The sequence below is a fragment of the Aphelocoma coerulescens genome, chromosome 3 (genome assembly GCF_041296385.1).
Source record: "Aphelocoma coerulescens isolate FSJ_1873_10779 chromosome 3, UR_Acoe_1.0, whole genome shotgun sequence".
Lineage (NCBI taxonomy): Eukaryota > Metazoa > Chordata > Aves > Passeriformes > Corvidae > Aphelocoma > Aphelocoma coerulescens.
This window is the reverse complement of record NC_091016.1, coordinates 47,789,086-47,811,979: the sequence shown is the minus strand read 5'-3', so window position 1 is coordinate 47,811,979 and position 22,894 is coordinate 47,789,086. Positions and strand designations below refer to the sequence as shown.

The following is a 22,894-nucleotide window of genomic DNA, read 5'->3' as shown; positions in this document are numbered from 1 at the left end:
AGCAGGATGGTCTCCAGAAGGATTTTTTTTAAATTTTAAATTCAAATTTTATTTCCGCTCATCTTTTGAAGATGAATTTTATCATTGTCTCCAGGATCAAGTGACCTCTAAAGAAAAAAACCTCAGAGTAAAAGTGAACAAAATAAATTGTGCAGTATATCTAATAGCTTTGAAATATCAAAGACAGTAAAATGAAAGTGACTACTTTCATTTAATCAAAGTAGGGTAAGCACATCTAAATGCCATCTAATGGTAGATGATTATGTTCTGTAATGGGGGGAGCCAAAGTCCTCTTGTTTTCCTTATTCCCCTGAGACTGTTGGTGCTGTATCTTTCACTACCTGTTTTCTATCTCCACACATGGTAGGCTCACCTGTTTTTTTCTGCTCTTTGCTTTTACTGGTATTTTTTAAGAAACTCAGAAGTACTTGTCTTATCCTCATTCCCTTCCTATGCAGTGTTGAAATGGGGACAGCACAAAGCCTGATCTGACCCATCAGTATTCAAGTGCGCAAAGGGAGACTCAGACTTTCCCTTATCTTCTCATCTGCTTGCTACCGTTCTGGTTGTTTAGCCCCTGGGTGATCATTCTGATTTCTCCTCCTCCTCATCTCCAACTTAGACCTTTCTGTGGCCCCTGCCAGAAAAGAAATGTGCCAGATATGGCTACATTTTGCTGAATTTGGAGTCAGTCAGAGTTCACAGGTAAATACTGGCTTGTGCTAATCCCTGATAGTGTTTGCAGCAGTGTGAGGGTAATGTAACATTGCTAAGCTGTGCATGCCAGGAACAGACACAGGTTTGCAGTTGTGGTGTACTTGTGGGAGAGGGATGTAACAGCAGCAACAGGATGGCTGGTGGTGGGAGCTGTACCAATGCAGCCCTCTGACTATGTGTCAGAAAGATAAAGGAAAAGATACCTAAGTGTGCCCACCCACATCAACAATAAGGGTCATATAGGAAGACAGTGATTGGCAGAGTAATTGGTCCTCTGTAGAAAGCTTAGACATGTAGAAGTCCTCATGTTCCAGCAACTGTCCCCAAAGCCAGTCAGTTCAGAAGAAGATGATTTTGTGGTTTGATCTTACCACTGGAACATGTATGGATCGAACAGATTTCCTGATTTAAACCTTTATTAAGTGGGGAGTATTTTCCAGGATATTGTACAGCCAAGGATTATTCCTTTGTCTGCAGTGTGAAATTCCTTTAAACTTTTTACATTTTCTCTTTTGTCTCTCTTTTTCCTCCTTCTTTGCAATGACATTTGTTATGACCATTGGAAGGAAATGTTATTCTGCTTAGCTAATATTTTGATTCCTCTTGCATAGTTAGATGACTTTAGTGGAAGACTGTGTTGAAGTCACACACCACAGCTATATGATGGTGAGGGCTAGACAAGAACTTCCATTGGTGCTGAAGAGCATGGCTCAGGAAGTTCACTCACAGTGAAGGAGACAAATTGTACATTTCATAACGACTGGTAAAATAACTTTCAAGGAAGAGGATTACATCGTAGAATGGTTTGGGTTGGAACAGACTGTAAAGATCATCTCCCATGGGCAGGGACACCTTCCAGTAGACCAGGTTGCTCAAAGCACCATCCAACCTGGTCTTGAACACTACCAGGGATGGGAAGTCCACAACTTCTTTGGACAGCCTGTTCCACTGTCTAGATCTTATGTTTTCCTGAATTTCCTTACAGGCTTTCTGAAACAATCAAAACCAGCAGAAAGCTCCAAATCCAAGTTAATTTTGAACTAAAAGCTATGAACTTTTCAGAACCCTTAGGCCATTTCAGGGAATGCTGCATTAGCTGTAGCTACGTAGCATTTTTCCAGAGCATTGATAAGTGATTGATGATGCAAAAACAGGGAAGTTAACAGAAAGTGACATGTGTTTTGTAACCAATAGAAATATGAAGTAAAGAAGAAAAACTACTGCTCTCTTAGTGAAAAGATACAGACAGAAAATTCAATCCCCTCCTACACATCATGCCCCATTCTGTTCCCCAAACCAATGAAGACAAGAGGAGAAGAGGGATCAGAATTTATTTGTAATTTTGGCACCAGGGATAAAAATAAATGGCTGAAAGGCTGTGGAAGTTCTTTGCAACTTTCTGAATTTTTAAGTATGAATAAAGTGTATGGAGTAACTAGTATGTGCCCTTTTTCTTTCCACTAGTTTGTCATTGCCCCTGGATTTTTGTGTCTGAAGTGCCGGCTTATTGCAGGAACCAGGGGGCTGAATCACTACAGGCAGCCCACAGGTCTGGTGACTTCATTTCCTGGGTTGTATAAAATCCAAACTTCCTAACAAATTGTCTGCAGGAAGTGTTTACCACATTGATATAGAACAATGAGAGTGCACAGAAACCTGACCAGCTTGAAAAAACAATTACGTGGAATACTGATGTTATTTATAAAGGCCTTTAAATACGGCAGAGGGGTTGCCAGCCAGTGACCCACCAACCAACCTGCCTACCTGGATTCCAGAGTAGAAGTATTCTGTTCGTTGTCAGGGCTAGATTTAGTGTGAAGGGTGGAGACCTGTGTGAAAAAAATGCAATTACAGCCTTATGTCTAGTTTGCTAAATTCTCTAACGAATTGCTCACCTGTGTAGAACAAGAGATCTTATATTCATATTTGTTAACATGGATCTTCAGTATGTCTGCTGAGGTTCCTAGAGTTAGTCTAGATTTAAATAGTCAAATTAACAACTGAGTATGTTGATTTATGTGGGAAGATGGCTTCCTACTGCAAGAACTTACTCCTGTTCTGAGCTGTTTGGAGCCATGAAGGATGAGGGCTCCCTGCACTGGTGTGGCAATGCTGCTGGAAATGAGATTGACAGAAACAAGAATCACATGTTAATCTCTCACTCCACAGAGTTACAAGTTAGACAAGTATTTCCCCATCCTATGTAGTCTACAGGCTCTTGGGTACCTCTTTTGCACCAAAAGTTCAGATTTTCCCTGAGAAATAAATTTTATAATACAAAACAGCACCAAAACAAAAAGCAACAGAAAACTGTTGACAATTACATAAAATACGCCACTTTCAAATTCATGGGTTTGCTTTCTAAAGACCCCAACCAAAACAAACAACTTCTTATAGAGCTGGTATTGAAGCCATGTTTGTTAAGCCTTGATCCTCTGGCCAAGTTCTGTTAGTTAGTTTTATGGTTTGCAAATTTTCATCAGGATGGCAGGCTTCTGTTCATTTAATATTGCAAATTATACCTATCAAAAGAATTTTTATCAACATGTGTAAACAGAACCTTGGCCTGGAGTTTGAAAAGAAGAAGGATGCAGCTGCTGTGATGTGCTGTCCAGCATTACCTTTATGCAGAAGATGAAGCAGCAGAGAATTTGGGAAAAGTACATCTTCACATTGAACTGGAAATGTGGAAATGCAGAAAGCAAATCAGCAAGCTATGTAAGTGAACTGGTATTTGGCTGTTTCAGCATAACTTTAAGTAAGATCTGAAACAGGTATTGCTTTGACTGCTATTTTGTATGTAGCAATGGAACTTTGTTCTCTGAATCGTGACTATCTCAGGGGTTCTTGCTTGGAGGTGAAGAATGCCCAACTCTAGGGAGTCCCCAGTGTTGCTTTTTATCCTTAGACTCTTAAGTCAGGGTCCTTGGTGGTGCATAGGACTTACTAAAATTTAGCCACTAAGGGGATTGGTGTTATACACTAGTACTGTCAAAGGATTAAATTTCCCAAATGAGCCACTTAAATGGTGCACAAGTTCTTTGAGCCACATGTTTTCTGTTATGGAAATTCCCTGGTAGGACTATTTGTCAGAAGTTTAGTTGCTTAACGTTTGGGTTTTTTGCTTTTAGTTGATAACATTCAGATCTCTTGCTATGAAATTGCAGCATTCTTAGTTTTCCAAGAAAGCTAATTTCTTGCCTACCTTCAGTGACATGTTTGGCTATTGTCTTTAATGTGTTATCTTTGCAGAAGGCTGTAATGCTGCGGTCTGCACATTTCCCATTTAAAGTAGCACTCTTTTTTTAAGACCATCTCCATTGCAATAAAATGTCTTTCTCACTTTTTCTCATCTGTGAATGGATTGTAATACTTCATTACTGTGACAAACTCTTGAAACCTCTGGACAGTAGGACTTGTATGGCTCTTAAATATCATACTACACTTAATTCTGTGTCAGGACTCCTAAATAGAAATAACATGATTTTCAGAAATGGGGAGTAAATACAACTGAAGTGAAACCTAGGACATCGTGCTGCCTACATTAAAGTGCTTAACTATATTGACTATAGGAATCAGGATCTTGTGAAAGAGTATGAATTATTACTGTGTGCTGAAACTGTCAGTATTTACATTTGAACGTGACCAAATATAGGGCTAGGGACCTAAGCTTTTACATCTGAATTTGGAGAGAGTTTGACATTTAGAAAATTATGAGCTTTTATTTTGTTGCAGTTTTGGCTCACTCAAAGCATCTCAGAGGGGGCATCTAAAATTACTACATACTTTTAAGCTTTTGGCCTTAGAATTTAGACTGCTACCCATTTTCTCTTTGCTGGGATGCAGCCACTTAAAGCACAAGTTTTAAAGATTCAAATAGAGATATCTTCTTCAATTCATGTCAAAATTCGTGTTGGTATCTAAACAATGTACTCCAAATTCATGCTGAAATTTGTAAAGAGAGCATGCTCTTAACATATGTTCCATGTTAGAGAATGAAAAAGCCTTTTTGCAGTCTGCATCAGCTTTAAGTTGTACTGCAAGCCTTGACTATGCATGAAGACATACATGTAGACTGAGCTCTTGATGTAACAGTAAAAAATGGTATGCCTTTGATGCATCATTTCTTCTGTGAATCAACATTTAATGCTATTAAACTGCTTGTGGGGAATTTTTTAAAGACTGCTTGAGCCCTCTGAGATTTCATTCTCTCTGTTCTCCAAGTCTGCCTGTTTTCATTTTAAAACAAACAAATAACTTCCCTACCCCCCTCACTGCCAATCAATCCTGGAGAAAAAAACTGTCAGCTTTAGAAATGCGGTAAATATGGATAGTGTAAATGGATTTTTTTTATTTTTTTAATAACCTTGTCTTTGGGAAGGAAGATCTGAATCATGATCATCAGATGAGTCTGGAAAATACATATGTAAAGAGCTTAATGGAAAATAGAGCATGTACGTGTCTCCTATTAAAATAATAAAACAAAAAAATTCTGAGTGTCTGGGTAGGAATATAATGGAAGCAAAGGTGATTGTTTACAATGTAGTAATAAAGCCAGGAAGGGTGTTTTCAGCTCTGCTTGCTCTGCAGCATGGCTTTTGAGCTATCATGGCAGAGTATATGCGAGAAATTGCCATCATTATAGTGAATCGGGAAAAGGTAGATGCCGTCCTCTCCCTGGGCTTATTGTGCCCAGGGAGCTGGGCAGTCCTTAGGTCTCTGGGAATCTGTAGCCAGGGTGGGGTCTGATTTGGTGTTCAGCTCATAGACTCATCCCTGAGCTGCTGTGTCTGATCCCTTGAAGTGGTTTCTCCAATGTGTTGTTCTGGCCTTGCCTTTCCTGTCTGGAAAGGCTTGAGGTCCTGATGCAGAATCAGCTCTCACCTCGTATTGCCCAGGCACTCCCCTAAAACTGGAAAAGGACTTCCATGCACAGATTAGGTAGTTCAGTGTTTGCTATGTGATGCTTCATATGGACTGTATAGGTTTCATGGGGTGTGCACTGATTCACCATCTACCTGTTTGCATGTGTGCCCATATTTGTATTGCAGGTACTTCCTGCACGTATTCCTTGCTGTGAGGTCCCTGGTCACTCAACAGCTTTTTTACAAGTTACTGCTCTTAGCAACAGATGGAAAGGCCTGGCTATTGGGAACTGAGAGATTCTGGCTAAGATGCAGGGACCTGGGGTGGGTAAGAAATACTCGTGTGGGGGGGCAAATGAATGCCAGCTGTATTCTACAAGTACATATCTTTGTTGTCTTTTCTCAGCTGCAGAAGTCGCAGCCATCAGTGTCAATGAAACAGTCCTACAGAATAAAGGCCAGCATCTTTTGTCACCTCTGTAGTAGAGTGGTGCTCTCATAAGCTGTGTCTGAGGGAGCAGTCTGAGGGAAAGGTCCTGTCTGGCTCTGCACATGTACAGAATCAGAGCTCTGCATCTTGGCACTGCCGGGAAGGAAATCTGGCCTTCGGGCAGTACTCTGTAAAATGCAAGCATCTTCTCCTTTCATTTTCTTTTAGCGGCCAAAATGGAATACTATTTTGTCCCAATCAGACACAATTAATCTGATTCCATTGGTATCTGTCAAACTCATCTTAATTGCAAAATAATTTGTTTATCAAATTACTTGTGAATATGTATGTCTTCAGCATGGGATAAGACAGAGAAACTCTGCCTGTCTTTTGAAGAATTCAAATAGGATTAGGGCTTCAACAAGAGTAAAACTGGCCTTAAGTTTTGTGGAGAAATGCTAGACAAAAGGGATTAAAATCTTTCTTGTTCTATAGCTACTAATGTAAATGCTGTATGCTTCAGTTTGTGCCTCTCTTAGTATGACTGGCCAAAATTAAGATGGTATAAAGAAATAAAAAATATGAAAAAAAATGTAGCAGAGCAGAATAATTTTCTCTGTACACAAAAAGTATTTAATCCAAAAATCATAAAACCTCTTATCCCTGAGACTGAAAACAAGGGTATTAATTGAGTCATGGTACACAATCTCTTGTTAAAAGTCTCTCAAAAACACCAAATATCAGTTTTCACTCTGAGATAAGCATCCTTTTTTAGCAGACTTGTACAAACTGGCAAGTGGGATATGGTTTCGATAGACCTGATGGTGCACACAACTACCTACACGGCCCATTCACCTCTTTGATGTCACTTACAGGTTCTGAAGGAGTCAGGGCTTCTCTGTTGTGTTAAATTTTTTTGTATGATGTAATGGAAATCACTTCTGGTTTATATTTCTGCCCAATTAGTATAAAACGCGGAGCCAGATGTGCCTGGATGCTACAGAGATAAGTGCAGGCAAGTCCTCCAGTAGGTTCTGTGGGCTACCCACCTAGCTTGCTGTTTTTTGGAAAGAAGCAGACCTGCTTTTGGCAGTGTATTTTGTGTGTGACAATGTTGTAGATAGGTAAAAGACAAAAACTTTTGTTTTGCCAATTGTGTTCAGCTTTACAAAAATAACATAGTTAAAATTAGGGTTGGATGAGATTAGGTAAACCATTTAAAATGAAGATAATGTTTTTTGATAGTCTAACTTTCTAAGTGAAAGTAGCTGTGGGCAGATGCTGGGAGGTGCAGAGAAGCAGGCAATGAAGGACACACTGGGGAAAAAGTGTATCTCTTTACCAAGGTCTCACCCCATGGAAATACAGACTGTCCTCCCAAGGTCTGCAGCTCTCCTGCATTTGGAGAGCAGTGACCGCCTGTGAGAGGAACATCCTGGGATTCCCCTCCATGGTGCTGTGAAGCTGTCATTTTTATCAATGTCACTGCTGCTTCCTGTTTATGGGAAATTCATAGTGGGAATAAGATTGTTTTGGATTTCAGCTCAAATAAAGTCAAAGTCCTGAGAGTGAGAAGTGTGGCTGTTTTGGCCACTTCAGCAATCCAGTCCTGTTGCTGTAACTCAGTTTTTCCACCTTCCCTTTGGTGCTTTCTCCTGCCAGGAGCTGGATTTCTGTCCCATCAAACAGTGGGAGGCTTGGTAGGGGCAAATCCTCAGTGTTACGCTACACACCTTGTTGAATTTTTTTGGTCTGTGGCTCACAGCTGATGTGGACATTTTTACTTTGGTTGTGTAAAATAAACCTAGGTGGTTTCTCTCATCTGAGGAGGCTAAGCAGCTCAGTTAGTGCCTACAGGAGAACTCACTTTGCCTGATGTCTTTCCTCAGTGCTTTTCACACTCCTCTCATCCCTACCCTCAGGGCTTGCATAGCCATCCTGTCTCCATCTGTTGATACTGGCCTTAGTTTCCTATGACCTTTACTTTTGGCCCTGTTTGGAGTTGGTTCACATCATTAGTGTTAAAAATTAGTTCCTGCTCCTGATGGTCTGTTCCCTTAGCGTTGGGTGTTGGTGGTCTCTCTCCTCTTTTCAGTCACTGTTTGATTGAGTGAAGGATCACTAACCAAAATGCTTGTTATAGGGAGAAAAATTAAGGATTGCAGCTCCCAATGAAGGATGCCATGCAGCTAGTAAAGATTTTCTCCTTATTCCCTGAAATATCTGCGTCTCTCTGCATTTTAAGCACAGGAGCCAGGAATGGAATTAAGGGATAAAATATCTTCCTCATTATCATTAAGAACATTGCTTCATGGCCTCTTTTATAAATCAGTAACGGAGGGTAATGGAGCAGAAGGTTCTCTCTGAGATCTTAATTAATCCAAGCAGAGATGTGTGTCTGTGATGTGAGTTAGGATTAGAAATTAGCTCTAAAAACAAAGCAGCCTATGCAAAATTGATGAACGCTGGCCTATAAAACAATTCAGTGAATGAGTTCCCATTTGTAATGTGGCATTCCTTGAAATAATTGGCCAACGCAGTCTTCATCAGAGGAGGTAGTAAAGACTGAATGAATAATTTTGTCACTTTAAGTTAATTTATGATGGTGTGGAGAGGGTGACAGATCTGTTCTTTCACTGAGCCAGACCCTAGTGTGTTACTGTGGCCTTATAAAAAGATGCTCTTTTTACTTTTTGAGCTGCACCTTGAATACAGAGGCCTGTGATCTGCTTGGGTGGTTCAGTCAATCTCTGAGGGAGGGAAGGTATCCAGGAAAAAAGTGTAAGAGTGTGTATGTGGGCATCAGAGAAGAGGGGTTGGAGGAATGACAGGCTTCCATGTCAGAAAGTGAACTTCTTCCCTACGCACGCCTGCAGGAGTGGGTGTTGAGGGGAGGCTGACTGCCTGACTTGCTGCTGGAAATCTTCCATGTTTTCAGCAGAGTGAAAGGAACATTATTTTTATTGCTATTAAAAAGTGCTTCTGCACTTACAGTGTCTGTAAGTGGGTATTACAGTGCTGCTCAGTGGAAGGTTAGCTGAAAGTCACAGGATGTGTTTAGTGTGATGCCTTAGGAGGCCTCAATCTTCATTGCATCTGTAATGGTCTCAAAACTGAGTACAAAGGATTAGGAGGTTCCCATGGTCAATAATGGGATACAGGAGTCCTTCACATGGGGAGGGGGTGCTCTCTGGTGAGCTGGGGAGGGAGGACAGTGAAGGCCATGAGGATTATGAGCAAGGAAGGGCAAGAAAAAGCATGTAAGAGGACAAAGCATTGTCCAGGGGAAAGAAAGGTGGCTAATGCTCATTTCTAAAGGCTCCAAGTATATAGAGTGCCCTCCTGGGAGCAAGGTGCTACCTTGCTGTGAAAGGAAGTGTATATGTGTATGGGCTGGGGTACGTGGCACCAGGACTGCAGAACAATGGTGGTGACAGATGAAAGGTGATGGCTCCTATGTATGTCTCTGTTTCTTAGGAAACTTCCTCAGTGAGAAAAAATTTTGCAAGAGATGAATGCTGCCAAAATATTGATTTTATAATTTATTTATTTTTTATTTTTAGCTGCTGCTTTATTCTGTGGGGAGACTATGTTGCCCAAGATTTCCTGTTGCTGTTTGAGTAAGGTGTCTCATTTCAGCCAAAAGAAGATGGGAAGATGAGAATGATAAGGTGTTCAGTGGCCAGCTGCGCTTGTACATAGTAGGGGCACAGAAGACAGGGGTGCTTGCCAGACAGGTGCCTTGGATGCGTGCTGATGCTGTGGCACACTTGTTCTGTCCATCCTGGATGTTGCCCTGCTAGTCAGAGAAGTCAGCTGCCTCCCTTTGCTCCTCATGATAGCACAGCAAGTTTGGTGAGTGTGGTATGGTCTGAGCAACAGGTCTGGTGTGTTGCATTGCCCTGCCCAAGCTGCAGGAATCAAGGGCAGGGCTGCTCAGTGGGTACCTCCAGACAGCCCCAACCACCTGGTCTGCATATCTTGTTATACCTCCCCTCATTTCTTTACCCATCTCTCTCCATCTCCATAGCTCCCTCTTAACTAGCAACTGGTCTGTGAAAGTGGGACTAAGCAGTCTGCTTAGATGCCTTCCTCAGCCCACAGTGTCATGGGACTGGAGTGTCTGGAGGTGGTTATTCTGGCCATGCTCTTGTTATTTTTATAGTAGATTAGGTAGCCGTCTGTGCTACCTTCTAGGCATTTTGTGTGCCCCTCTCATCAGTATTACCATGCTGGCAGCATCAGCCAATTCAAAGTGTGCCACAGAAAAATGGGCATTGTCGACAAGCCTTTTCCTTGCCAGCAACACTGAAGCAGAAGAGTATTCCCAGCAACTCTGTGTGCTGCAAATAGTCTTTGTTACCAGCAATTAAGGATTGGATGTGATTTTAAAGAATTATATTGGCATCTGTTAAATTTAACCCTTTCAAATTAAGTCATTATTCGGCACAAAACGTGCTTTGTCTGAAGCTAGTAAAACGCAGAGGTTGAGAATGCAAGACTTCTGTATCAAAGAAGAAGAAAACTAATGAGAGGCATGACTATGCTTCTGGTAGCACTGTGTTACCTGAGAGGAAAGGGAGAAATCACAAATGCTCTGCAGGGAATTGGTTGGCTTGCCAGGAAAAATCTGGCAGGTCAGGTCCACTCTCATTCTTCATTTTTCTTAACATTCTCCCCTCTTATGTCTTTTAAGGGTCAGAAACCCAGTCCTCCAAGGGAATAGAGTGGTTGCCTCCAAAGCATGGGGTAGTGCTCCCCACTCTATCCCCAGTCTTCTCTCTTTGTAACTCATTAGGGAACCCTTGCCAATTAGGCCTCCCAAGAGCTATTTAGACAGGAATAGGTTTGCAGTGAATGTATCAGATTGATTGCATGTGTTCTTTATATTGCTTGTGAGTAAATGATTTTGTTCTCTGGGTAGTTCATAAATTTGTCTAATTCTTCATATAATCCTCACCAAAAAAAATCCCCAAACAAATTCATAAGAGAGTAGTCGAGGGCACAATTCCTTAGTGGAATAAAAAGAATGCAATTTTTTTAGCCCAAGTTATTTTAGAGGGCTGACAAATCCAAGGAGTATTTGAAAATATAATCCAGTGCTCTTTTCTGTTTATTTTGATTCCTTTCAGCCCTTTTTCTGTTTGGTTTCTTTTGGTGTTTTTTCCCTCCAATTTTATCAATTGCATGCTCAAAATTCAGGGGCATGAGTTAAAGTGCAGGAAAGATTATCTCCAGGTTTGTTGAGAAATAACTCTTACTCAGTGAGTGTCCAAAATGTCCAAAAGGAAGAAAAATAAGAGTACTCTTTGGGGACCTATACCCACTGCTAGGGTGGTTAATTACTATTAAGTAATTACTAACACTTCAATAGTGGCCATAACTGAATTTTATGAGCACAACAGAGGATAAGGCTAAAAGAAGTGACAAAATTTATTAAAACAGAGTAGAGTGGGAGAGTCCTGTACCTCCTCTGGACATGTTCAGGGTGGGGGGGAGAGCTGGTGTCCCTAACATCCATCAGAGAAATGTGTCACCTAGACAAGGTGCGTGAAGGACAGCTTGGTTGATGCCTACCAAAATTACTATCTATTCCTCTTTAAGATTTGGAAATAAACTGATGTCCTGGCTTGCCTCTGCCAGTGCTGTGGCAAGTGCCATGAAGGAAGGGGTGTGGAGGTGTCCCTTGTGAGCTTTGTGCCTGTACCCCAGTAGCTGCTTTGGAAGAATGCGGAGAGGAGGCACAGGTTAGGTGAGATTTGTATTCTTACAGCAAAGGGTAAGCATCCTGCTCCACCTGCCCCTCAAACTCCTGCAGCATACTTCCAGTTTGCAAATTGTTCAGTACTGTATCTGTCTTATTGCCTTATTGTTTTTCTAACATAATTCATGTTGTTCCACAGAGCTGGGCAGGCCTAGCAGTAAAATAAAGCAATGGTTTACTAATCAAAGCCCAAGACAAAAGTACTAGTTCTTAGAAGGCTGATGACTGTAAGAACAAACTGTGGTTATTGTCTCTGTTTAAAATGAGGTGCCTCCCTAGCTGTCTCAGTACATCTCACTCAAAGGCTGTGTTGCATATACTCACTTGAAGGAGATGACCTGGTCTCTTTCCACATCAGATAAATTCTTCAAAATTTGGGGGAATTCAATTTCCTGTATGACATTACAGGTCTTATTTTTAATAGCAGCCAGTAGCAAAGCACTTTGCCAAGATCTACTGCTGCTCCCCTATAGTCAGTCTCTCGGTCATCCTTTCCTCAGCATGGGGGAAGGTTTTAGGAGAGCATTGGTAGCTCCATGTTGTACTCCTACGATTGCTTGTGCACATGTTGACTCCTTTATGTTTCTGAGGGCAAATGGCACAATTTCCACATGCTGTCTGTGGGATGAGAGGATGGAATAGGCAGGGAAGCTTCACTGAGAGACATGCTGTAGAAATAGTTGCGACTGCACACTAATGGTGGGTAGCTCCTCTGAGGAAGGAACGGTCGTTGTCTGCCTCACATCTGGCTTACCCAAAAGTCATGCCAAACTTACCTTCCCAACCCTGTGCTAGTGAGGAGGTACCTAGCATTCCTTTCCCTTCCACTTGGAAGGGCTGAGCCCTGGAAGGGTGAAATAAAGGCTGATTGTTTGCCTAAGGTGAGCACAGTTGGGACCCATCTACTCATTGTACCTTGTCAGAAATGGTGTTGACTTCTACTGCCAGCCCTTGTACCATTACCATCATTCTGTAGGCTGCCATCCAGAAAACATGTGTGGGGATGCATGCAACACAAGTGCAAGAAGAAGGTTTGCTGGATGTGGTGAGGGAAGAGCATGCAAAAACCTTCTATTTTGGAAAGGGGTGAGTAGTTTAGATGCCTGTGTTGCCAGCGGAGGTGAGAAAGGTCAATAGTATGGCCTTCTATGACCATCCAAAGTGACATGATGCAGCCTGGCTAGAAATATGCAGAAGAGTGTGATTGAAACCTGGGGTTGCTCAAAATGAGCTAAAACTCCAAGTACCATATCAGTAGCTGCTTGGTACAGGAGAGGAAAGCTGACTTTTGTAAATAAATTTTTTACTGATCTGTGTGTCTTTAACAGAAACTGAAGTACCTTAAGGGGAAAATTTAAAGCCTCCTTAGAACTTGAAGTTCAAAAAATTACCATGATAAAAGATACCAGTAAACATCTAAGGCTTTTTGAGTAAATAGTGTGGAGTCACAAAACCCATGAATTATGGGCTTCACCCCAATCCTGCTGAAGTCCAGCGTGGTGTCAGCATGCTTCTTCAGATGGAGGTTGATATCCCAAGTATGTAAGAAATAGACTAGTTGGTTTCTTTAAAGGACCACACAGCTTTATGAATAATTCTTGTATTTTAGCCAGTTATAACTAGCTGTTTGTGATGAGGGGAAGTTGTTGTTGTTGTAGTGCCTGTTATTGACTTCTTGCTGAGTCACTTAGAGCATAATTAGGGAGATGAAAGGACAGTGTAGGGTCCTGGAGAACCAGTTCCTGGCCAAACGCCTCTATCTTTTAAGACCTGTTTAGTGCACCTCTTTGATAAAAATTTTGAAAGCAAATACAAAGCTACCAGGCAAGGAGCCTATCCTGAACTGATGAGGTAAGATTTGGAAGTGCAGTTATCTGCTATTCCAAACAAGGGGCATGCTCTGAAGCCACAGAATAAACAAATGATGACTGTTGGCATCTCAGAGCAGAGAAAAGTTAAGAGGGAACTTGTAATTAGGAGAAACTGCTACTTGAACCAAGAGCATTGTAAGGATTTGAAGGATTTCTAAGAGGGAGTAGAAAGTAGAATTGGGAACTGGTTCTCTGAGCATGAAGAACACTGAAGGTACAGAGAGAAGTAGGAGATTCCATATTAGTTGAAAACCCTACCGATGTCCAGGGTTTCCATGAATTCTCATGGGTTTCCTTCTTTCAAACCCTTACAGTTTCTTATGAGTAACCTGGTAGGAGTATTTAGGGACACCACAGTAGCCACTGGAGTTGCTAGGATACTCAGTTATATTAAAGAGGGGATTAAAATTCAACTAGAAGGTGTAAACCTACATGGCATAGAATTGAGGGCAGGCAGGAATATCATGTGAAAGGTTGCCATCTCCTTCAGTGGCAGCAATTGGAAAAGATGTGATAAAAGCGGTCACAGGAGGAGGCAGGATCAGTGTGTAAGAGAATTTAAAGCAAGGTTACAGGAGACAGGCCCGAGGCTTTCTGAACTGTGAAGGAGATCATATCTAAAAATATTTTAAAAACCCCCAAGCCTGTGAAGGGAATAGTGAAACATTTTCATTTCCTTTCTGGTTTTCTTCTTGAATGAAGCCCCTTTACCTGCCTTACTGTGAAGTTAGTATAGTAAATGTTGAGCTAATCAAAGTATGTACTTCCTTTCCCAATACCTTGTCAGCTGCTGCAACCTGCAGTTGCAAGAGATGGAGGCACATGAAATAAGCGCTGTGGACTTACCATTGAAACACTGACAATTTTGCAGCAGAATGCAGCATTTGTACTATAGTACCTGAAGGAATAAGTGATGGTATTGCTCACAAGCAGGTATTGGGAAGGAGCCTCCTGTACAGGAGCTCATGCACAGCTGTGCACAATTAGCTGGCTACTTACCTCTTCCTGTTTGTCACTCCAGGTCACACGCATCGTTTCTCTCGCGCTTTTAGAGATAGCTACGGCAGTGCTGGCACGGCAGCCCCAGCGGACCACTCGTCTAATCTGCTGTGGCAGTTCGCCTTTTATGTAGGCCACTGCAGAACAAATTAAACTTTTGGTGTTTTCATTTTCTTCTGCAAATGGCTTCCTTCTTTGGTTCAGCTTTTCATTTGTAACAGCATTCACTTTTTTTAACTACATGTTTCTGTCCCTCACCTTTGGCCTTGCAGAGAATCCAGTAACTGTTTTCCTGCAAATGGCAAGTGTATTTTCAAGGCCTAGGTTTTAAATGGTTGTTCTGGCAGAAAAAAAAAAAAAAAATTCCTCTCACGCCCTTGACATGAAAATAACAATGTGAACAATGGGAGCTGGCTGGAGCCAGCCTGACGCTGGAGCACGCCGTGTGGAAGGAGGTTGAAGAGGGAAAAAAAAAACCTCTACATGCCGTGGAGGGAGGATGTTCAGCAGACTATTTGCATCAGAGTATGAGAACCCACACAATAAAAATGAAAGTGCAGAGTGCAGGCCAGCTGCCTGAGATAAGATCACATTGTTGGAAAGGGGAGAAATATACTGTCTCCACGCTAGCTGGGCAGGCAGCAGAAGTACTCTGCAAAACAAGTGGTGAGATCAGACGTGCAGCCCCTCTTCCTTGGTTGCTGACGTATCGAGTGATTTTGATTGATTTTTGTATGTCATGGTATGCCACAGCCAACCTGGGAGAATTAAGCAGATGGTATAACGTGCAGGGGAATTGTGTGGAGCGTGGATATGGAGAGCAGCTAAAATCAATCATTTTTAACAAGTAAATGCAACTTTGTGCAGTTCCCCAGCAGCGGTAGGGCCGTAACTGATGCGATGGCTTTATTGCAGCTGTTTGTGGGTGCATTTGGCCTCAAACGGGGAGGAAAGAAGGCTCTGCTGTGGCTCGAACAGAGCTCTCATTTGTTCTCTGCACAGCTCTGGGATTTGGTTCCTCGCATCTGTGGCAAATCATCTTATTTACCACCTCCAGTGACCAATTCAGATGTCGACAGAAATGTCAGTTTTAGAAAGTCGCAGATGCTGTTAGGGATAATGAACTAGCTGGATTATTTTATTGTATATTTAACATACACTGTGATAAGACTACAGCGTTGGGTTTGAACTTTCTCACCCAATTTTTAACTCTAGGGTTTTTTAAGGAAAACTACTAAAAATAATTTTAATCCCCCCTAAACTACCTTTAAAGTTCTCATGTGCCTTCCTCAAGCATTACAGAAGATTGTGGGGCTGAACTCTGTTTTCATTTAGTCTGAGCTCTGTTCAGCATCTTATGTTGCTGGCCAGTGTTGGTGGTTTAACTTTATGCTCTCTGGATGATTTCCTGGGCCTGCCACATTACTTTTGTACTCAGTGATAAAAAAGTGATTGCCTGTGTGATTGCCAGGCGGACATGGAGGGTTTACAGCATTGCCTGCCGGCCGTTTTTCTCCACCCTCATGTGGGCAGGTGCTAGCATGTAACAGTGCATTCAGCTCCAGTGCTCTCACCAGCTTTGTCCTCTAGGGCTCCTTGTCTACTGCTACGGATTTGCAGCCTCTTAAAACCATTAGGAAGAGATTTTAGGATGAATTTCTTGAATACCGCAACACCAGCTTTATTTCTCTCCTGATATAAAGCGTGGACAGCAACTTCTTTTTACTGCCTTCTCCGTGTTCGCCCCTGGGCACAAAAAATACCTGATGGGGGAAGACCATGTCCTAAACAGGGGTAGCTGTAACTTCATCACAGATCATGGTGCTATGTAGGTGATCCCTGCCAGCAAAAGGTTGCTAAGGTAGCCTGCAAACAAGGGATTCTTCTTTTGTGACCACTATGATGGTGTGCTAGAAGAGAATACCTTTGTCTGTGCCCTGTGGTCATCATGGACCTGGGCTCCCAGTATGAATTTGTTTAGACCCACAGGTGGTGAGTGCATGGAGCTGTAGAGGTCTGTGTAAGCATTGGGTCAGGATTATCACAGGAACTGTATGTGTGGATTTGACATCTTTAGCAGAACTGTTTAAAATTTACTTTCCTGTGCTCAGAATTCAATGCAGGATGCATTTGTCTGTGTGGAGATGCTAGTCCTGTGCTCATGTATAGTTTGATTATAGTTGTTTTCTACATTTTTGTGCACTGTTGAGCTATTGTTGATGCACACATACAAAAAAATATTTGTGAGAGTCCTGCCATACTGATTAAGCTGGCAAGTATGGTGACTGGAAGAGAGACCATGAAACTTCAGATTGCTACTCATTCAGTGTAAAAATGTGAGCAACTGGTTTAACCTTTCAGTGTCTTTATGATTCCTCCTCTTTAAAATAGTCGGCAGAAGTTGCTTCTGGAAGGAGCTTTTGTTTCTGGATAAAGGTGTTGTAGAAGGAAAGAGCACCTCTTCAGATTGCCCAGCTCTGCCAGGTCAGCCTTTGCTCATCAGACTGTTGTTCTTCACCAGTTATATCAGTGTTAGGGAGAAAAAGAACTCTGACTAACTACTCAGTGGGTAATGGGTGGGGACTGTGGCCTGCAGATTTTAATTAGGATGTTTGCTCCCTCTGTTTACTAACACTTGAACTTAAGTAGGTACATCCCGTAGAAGAACATTACTGTAACTGTTTCCTGGTATTTTAGAAAGTATAACCTTTCACACTCAGCTGCATCTCTAGAAAATTTACTGGCTTTCTTTTTGAACTCTAGCTTTTGTTTGTTTCTTTTTCTAAGTGGGCTTTCATATACCGAAGTATACCTATATATAGACTTTTCTGAACCATGCACAGTAGTAGGGAAAAGAGTCTCCACTATTCTCTAGGATTATCTTAAAGAAAAATAGTAGAAACATGCAACACAAACTATAAATAAAGTCTGTTCGACAATTTTTCTCCCTCCTAAAGAGAGACTTTTCCATAATTATTTTCTATATATACATGGATTTATTTTTCATTATTATTTTTATTAAAATAATTGTGTTTTAAGAATTGCTCAATCCACTCAGCTTAAACAAAGAATTAATGTCTGAATTGTCATTATAATTTAATTTTTAGGCTGAAAATCCTTCTGGCATGGGATGCTTGTAGCCTAAATGGTTTCTGCTGTATAAGGAAATGGATATTATTTAACTTTCCCAACCAAGTCTATGTGCACAAGAGAGGAGCATCCAAATTCAGACTAAGAATAGAAATTTTCTAACTGGATTAATGGGTTTCTGCAATGGCTCTGTAACTAAGTAGTCAACAGTCTATATGATTACTCATCTCTGATTTCGTGAAGGCCAGAGGTTACAGGTGTGTTTTCTTAGTCATTTTAATATATTGAATCTTTTTGTTTCAAAGTCCTTGCTGGCAGCTATTTGGATGTGGGCTTTGCTCTGTGTTCCCTGTAGCTGTTCCTCCCACTGTGTTGGCTCCGAGCTTGGGTGGTGAAAGCAAAGGTAAGGCTCTTGTGTCAGAATCCCAGGACTCCTGGAATCCCAGTCCTTGCCTTATCATCCCATGTGTTCTGAGGTGGACATCACATCTAGTTGCTGAAGACCAAGCTGCCAGGTGATACACAGAGCTCAAATTCCTGATCCTTCACGTCTGGGCTGTGCTGGGGTCTGTGCACACTCATACCAAAATCAACTCTTGAGCTTCCTGGCACAAGCAGCTATGCTAAGTGGTGGTATTCAGCCTCCTGAGATCAGTTCCTCTGGTGCCAAGAGGGTAGCTGGTGGCTCCTGCACCATATCTGAGTAAAAGGGATGCAAGATGCAATGGAGTGGGAGCAGACAGACTGAGTCTGGCCCTCTGGCTTCAGCAGCTGCCTTACTGACTGTGATGCCAGCTGATTTTCTGGGTTAAGAGTGACCCTTTGCAACCTTCCCTCAGGGCAGTATCCACAGAAGGGGTGATACTGCTTCCGGGTACTTATAGATGCAGTATTTTGCTTATTAGTGTTTCACTGGTGCTTGAAAGCAGAGATCTGCTTCAGGGAAAGGAAACCAATCGTGCCCCATATTGACCCACACATTACATCTTCCTGGTCCATGAAAGTGAGTTTGTAACTCCTCTTTCCCTCACACCCTCCCTCCCTGCTGAATGGGAAACACTGAGACAGAGTGTAAACAACTTTGGTGGCCCAAAGCATGGTACAGAGGTGTGGTGCCATGCCCAGCTGCCTGTGAGCCAAGTCCTGCCTGTAAGAGCCCACCAAACCTCTTCTCACTTGGTAATGAAGCACAAGAATTTGTTTCACACATCTGCTGAGATACATTTCTTGTACTTGCAATGCTTCACATTGATTCTCTAAGATCTGTTTTTGCTTTTCACTGTAAATTGTCACTGAGTCCCTTGGTATTGGGGGATTTAAATGGTTCCAATCCAGCAACAGGAGACTTGGACCTGCAAATCTGTGGCTGAGGTGAAAGTGATGGTTGGGCCCATGTGCAGTTCTTTATATCACATATTGCCATTATGCATAAAGGATACTTAACAGCCAAAAACAGCTACAAATGCTAGAAATTTTGCCTCCTCCTGTCCCCCAATAATGTCTGGCTCTGCCTGTCCTGTAGTCCACTGGACAGAAAGATTTGGTAAGGAAGTAGCAGAACATGAAAAAGTATGAGCAAAATAGGCACCCCATGCCGCTGTTGGCTTTGTGCACTGTGGTCTGGTTTTCCCCAAGAGCACAGCTGCTCTTCCCTGAAGCTGTCATGAGGCCATGTGGGGTGAGTATCAGTGACAATGGTGTGGGGTGGCATGCTGTGGTGTGCCCCCCAACAGGGAGTTGCAGATCCTTTCTGGCCTCCATAGTACAGTTAGAGTTAGAAGGGACCTTTAAAGGTCATCTAGTGCCACCCCACCTGCAGTGAGGCTAGGTCAGGGTGCTCACAGCCCCATCCAGCCTGACCTTAAATGTTTCTAGGGATTCTTGTCCCTGTAGTTGTCTCCTGGACATTGTGTACTGTCAGTGAGACTGCCGTGGTTTTGGATGGGGAGGAGGAAGCCTATAATCCAGCCCTTCAAACCCCAACCTACACCATTGGCATGGGATAGCCCAGAAACCCCCCTCACCATTTCTTTTTTCATGCTGTAAAATGCACAGGTTTTGAACTGCTGTGGGAGACTATAAGCACATCAGTTGTAAATAACTTCAGAAAAGTCTTTTCTTCTTTTCTTTTTGTTGAATGTGGCTCATTGTGGTGACATGCATTGAGACCTAAATGATTTTATAATTCTATGAGACTATTAGTAGCATGTCCTACCACGTCTTCCTCCTACATGCAGAAAGCACGAAAACTGCCTGTCAGATGGTCCCGCACATGATGGACTTGCTGCACCTCAAGTTAGAGCGTGGCACCTACTACAAATAGAAGAGTTTAAATGGAGCTGCAGGTGAAGTAAGGCATTATGGACCTAGTATGTGTAATAGGATTGGAAATGATTTCCTGTCATTTCACTGTAGAGTAGCTCAGCTTATGACAGCAGAGTTATTGAATCCCAAGGACAAGCAAATTTCCCCATGAGTTTAACCTGCTTCAGCTCCCAGCAAGTGCAGGTAAAAGTCTGTTGTGTCAGTGGCTTTTGGCATCACATATATAATATATACTTACCAAGGAAGAGCAATACAACAATGGCAAATATTTAACACTTGGGCCCCTCTGCTAAAAAGTTAATTTGCCTGGAAATTAATTAATTCCTATTTATTCAATCCCTTAAATCTATTACCAGAGACAGTAGGAGCTCATTCATATAGGGAAATTTTGCCAGTCATACTTGCATAATTATAGCAGGATGGTTAGAAACACCATTCCTTGCATAAATGCTTTTATTCCAGTGTAATGATGACTATTTGACAGATCTTACATGTCTTAGAATAACTAAAGTAAATTAAGAAGTATCATTTTAGTCCAGGAGTCCTAGTGGAGTATCTTTAACTAACTCAGCTCTCTGTTTTATGCTTCTATAACTTTTCTGGGTGACACAGAGATGCCCAGTCATACAGTCTCCTTGATAAAATAATTCTACTGAGAAGGGCAGCATGTAGCCATGGGTCTAAAATTTGCAAGTTTACCCACTAAGCCACAGATTCTTGTCTTGCCTTTGAAGGGATCATGATTTAATCTGCCTGTCTATGTTCATTTTCCCTCTTCTAATAGCTAGGAAAACCTCTTCTTTTCAAGTCTCCAGGGTGCTGCCAGGTTTGAGTCATTAAACTTCAGATCTGTGACTAGAAGGCACTATTAGCTTTACTGCTTGATTGTATTAACTTATTGTTTATATGACTGTGGTGGTTCTTTAACAAACACAATACTTTATAATCTCTATCCTAAAGAAATCCCATTTCACAGGGAAAGAGCCATATGCTGTAGTTAAAATCAGGGTTACTATTAAACACCAGGCTGTTGTTAATTTGCTGCTGGTGTCCAGGATCTCAGAGGCATCCCCTTATTTTGCTGTGGGTGAGTGGGAGCAGTAATGAAGAGTGACTAGGACAGGAAGAACAGTGGCCCTGGGTGGGCTTCTACACCATCCCCTTTAAAGGGACACATAGGTCCATAGATATCAGCCCTTGCAATGGTGAAGACTGCTTCCCTGTGGATTTGTGTCTTTGGGAAAGGTTGGGCAAGGTCTGCATCTTGGTGGGTTCTCAGATGTCTAGTAAGGGTTATACTTGGAGGGTCTGTTTGCTGTCAGGAAAGGCACCAATAAGGTGATAGTCCAGCTTTCTTCCTGCTTCATTTTGTGGAGGCCTCTTGGACCATGACTGGAAAGGAGTGTTAATAAAGCCAAGTTTTCTCCACCCCTGTGGAGAAAAGCCCCTTTCATTTCAGCAAGAACATAATTTGGGCAATCTGAAGTAATCTAAGACTGCTTAAAATCCCTTTCAGTTATACTGGTGTAGCGTTATGATATTCTGTGGAGTACCTTATCATTTACATCGATATAAAGGAGAGATAAATTGGTTCTTATGTGCATTGCTGACTAGGAGAAGAAAAAATTAAACACAGTGTTGCCTCTTCCTTTTTGTCCCCGTTTCCCTGTGGTTTCCTGTTGAGAGAGTCAGATTAGCTCCTTTTCTTTGTCACTCTCTCTCATCCATTCTACAGTCTCTGCATTACCTCTTTTTAATAGTCCAAGTACCCATGTGAAGGGCCTATTAGAAACACCTGAGTTTGATAGATGTATCATTTGAACTTATCTGGGCTTCTATTTAATCTCTGCCCATGGTATGTCATGATGAAGAATAATGCAGGAGAAGATGACGCGTCCCTTATTCAATAGCATCTATCTCTTCCTTCATTATTCTCTCTATTGTAGAGTGAAACAAGGATAACAAAGTTTAGATCTTGTCTCTTTTGATTGCTTAATTCATTTTATAGCTGTATATTTGTAACATAGCTTTGACAAGTATATCTTTGGGAGAAACTCTGACCCAGTTCTTGTCTTCATGGGCAGAATATTGAATTTTCTTACAAATGCACTTCTTTTGTAACAGGATTTTTTGTTCTTGCAATTCATTTTATTGTCTGTTTTTTGTGAGGAAGGTGACGTTAACAGGATCACAGTGAGCAGGTACAATGGAGAATTGTGAATACAGTGCAACGTATTTTACTGTAAAGCACTAGAAAAGTTTAAGAGATGTTATGTCTTAAGACCATATATTTGTTCCTCAAGTGCCTGTAATCACATCCTAGGGGAAAATTGTTTCAGCAGAACTGTTAAAATCATAAGTTCCATTTCTAAGCACATTAGGAATTATGTAGCTACATTTTTTTTTTAATGTGAGGCCTACATTTCCGACATCAACGTTTGCCCCCGACACTAACAAATCATTAACATAATGGCTTTGAAACATATTCAATTGATTGTAATTTTCAAATTGCTGAGCATCTTTTCTGCAGTTACCAAATAATATAATTTCTCTTCTTGGCCTCAAACAGCTGAGCAAAATTTCAAGGCACAGCAGGCTGTACTAATGAGGATAAGCAAATGATGGCATTAGTTGTATATCTGTGCCACTGCCCTGCATGTGTATGTCAACAAAGAATATGCAGAATCCTGTATTGCTGCACTAAGGGATTTGAAGGGTGTGGGGGGAAGGAGGGGAGGGAATGGGGCACAAAATAGGTGCTATTTACTTGGGAAATAAAATGCTGCTTGAGGGGGTGGGGGAGGTGAGCCCAGTGCTTAGTCATGCTGTGCTC

The 22,894-nt window shown here is 41.8% G+C and overlaps 1 protein-coding gene across 12 annotated transcripts in view; it reads left to right on the top strand.

Moving 5' to 3' along the window:
- PDE10A (phosphodiesterase 10A) overlaps positions 1 to 22,894 on the top strand; it is a 390,743-nt gene that overhangs the window by 157,077 nt on the left and 210,772 nt on the right. For 6 of the 12 annotated variants that reach the window (XM_069010126.1, XM_069010125.1, XM_069010127.1 and 3 more), the window contains 2 exons: positions 2,182 to 2,266; positions 3,275 to 3,435. In XM_069010126.1, coding sequence (XP_068866227.1) covers positions 3,402 to 3,435 — 34 coding nt within the window. In that variant the 5' untranslated portion in view covers positions 2,182 to 2,266; positions 3,275 to 3,401. The remainder of the gene's footprint in view (positions 1 to 2,181; positions 2,267 to 3,274; positions 3,436 to 22,894) is intronic. The other 6 variants (XM_069010130.1, XM_069010134.1, XM_069010133.1 and 3 more) reach the window with 1 other exon arrangement.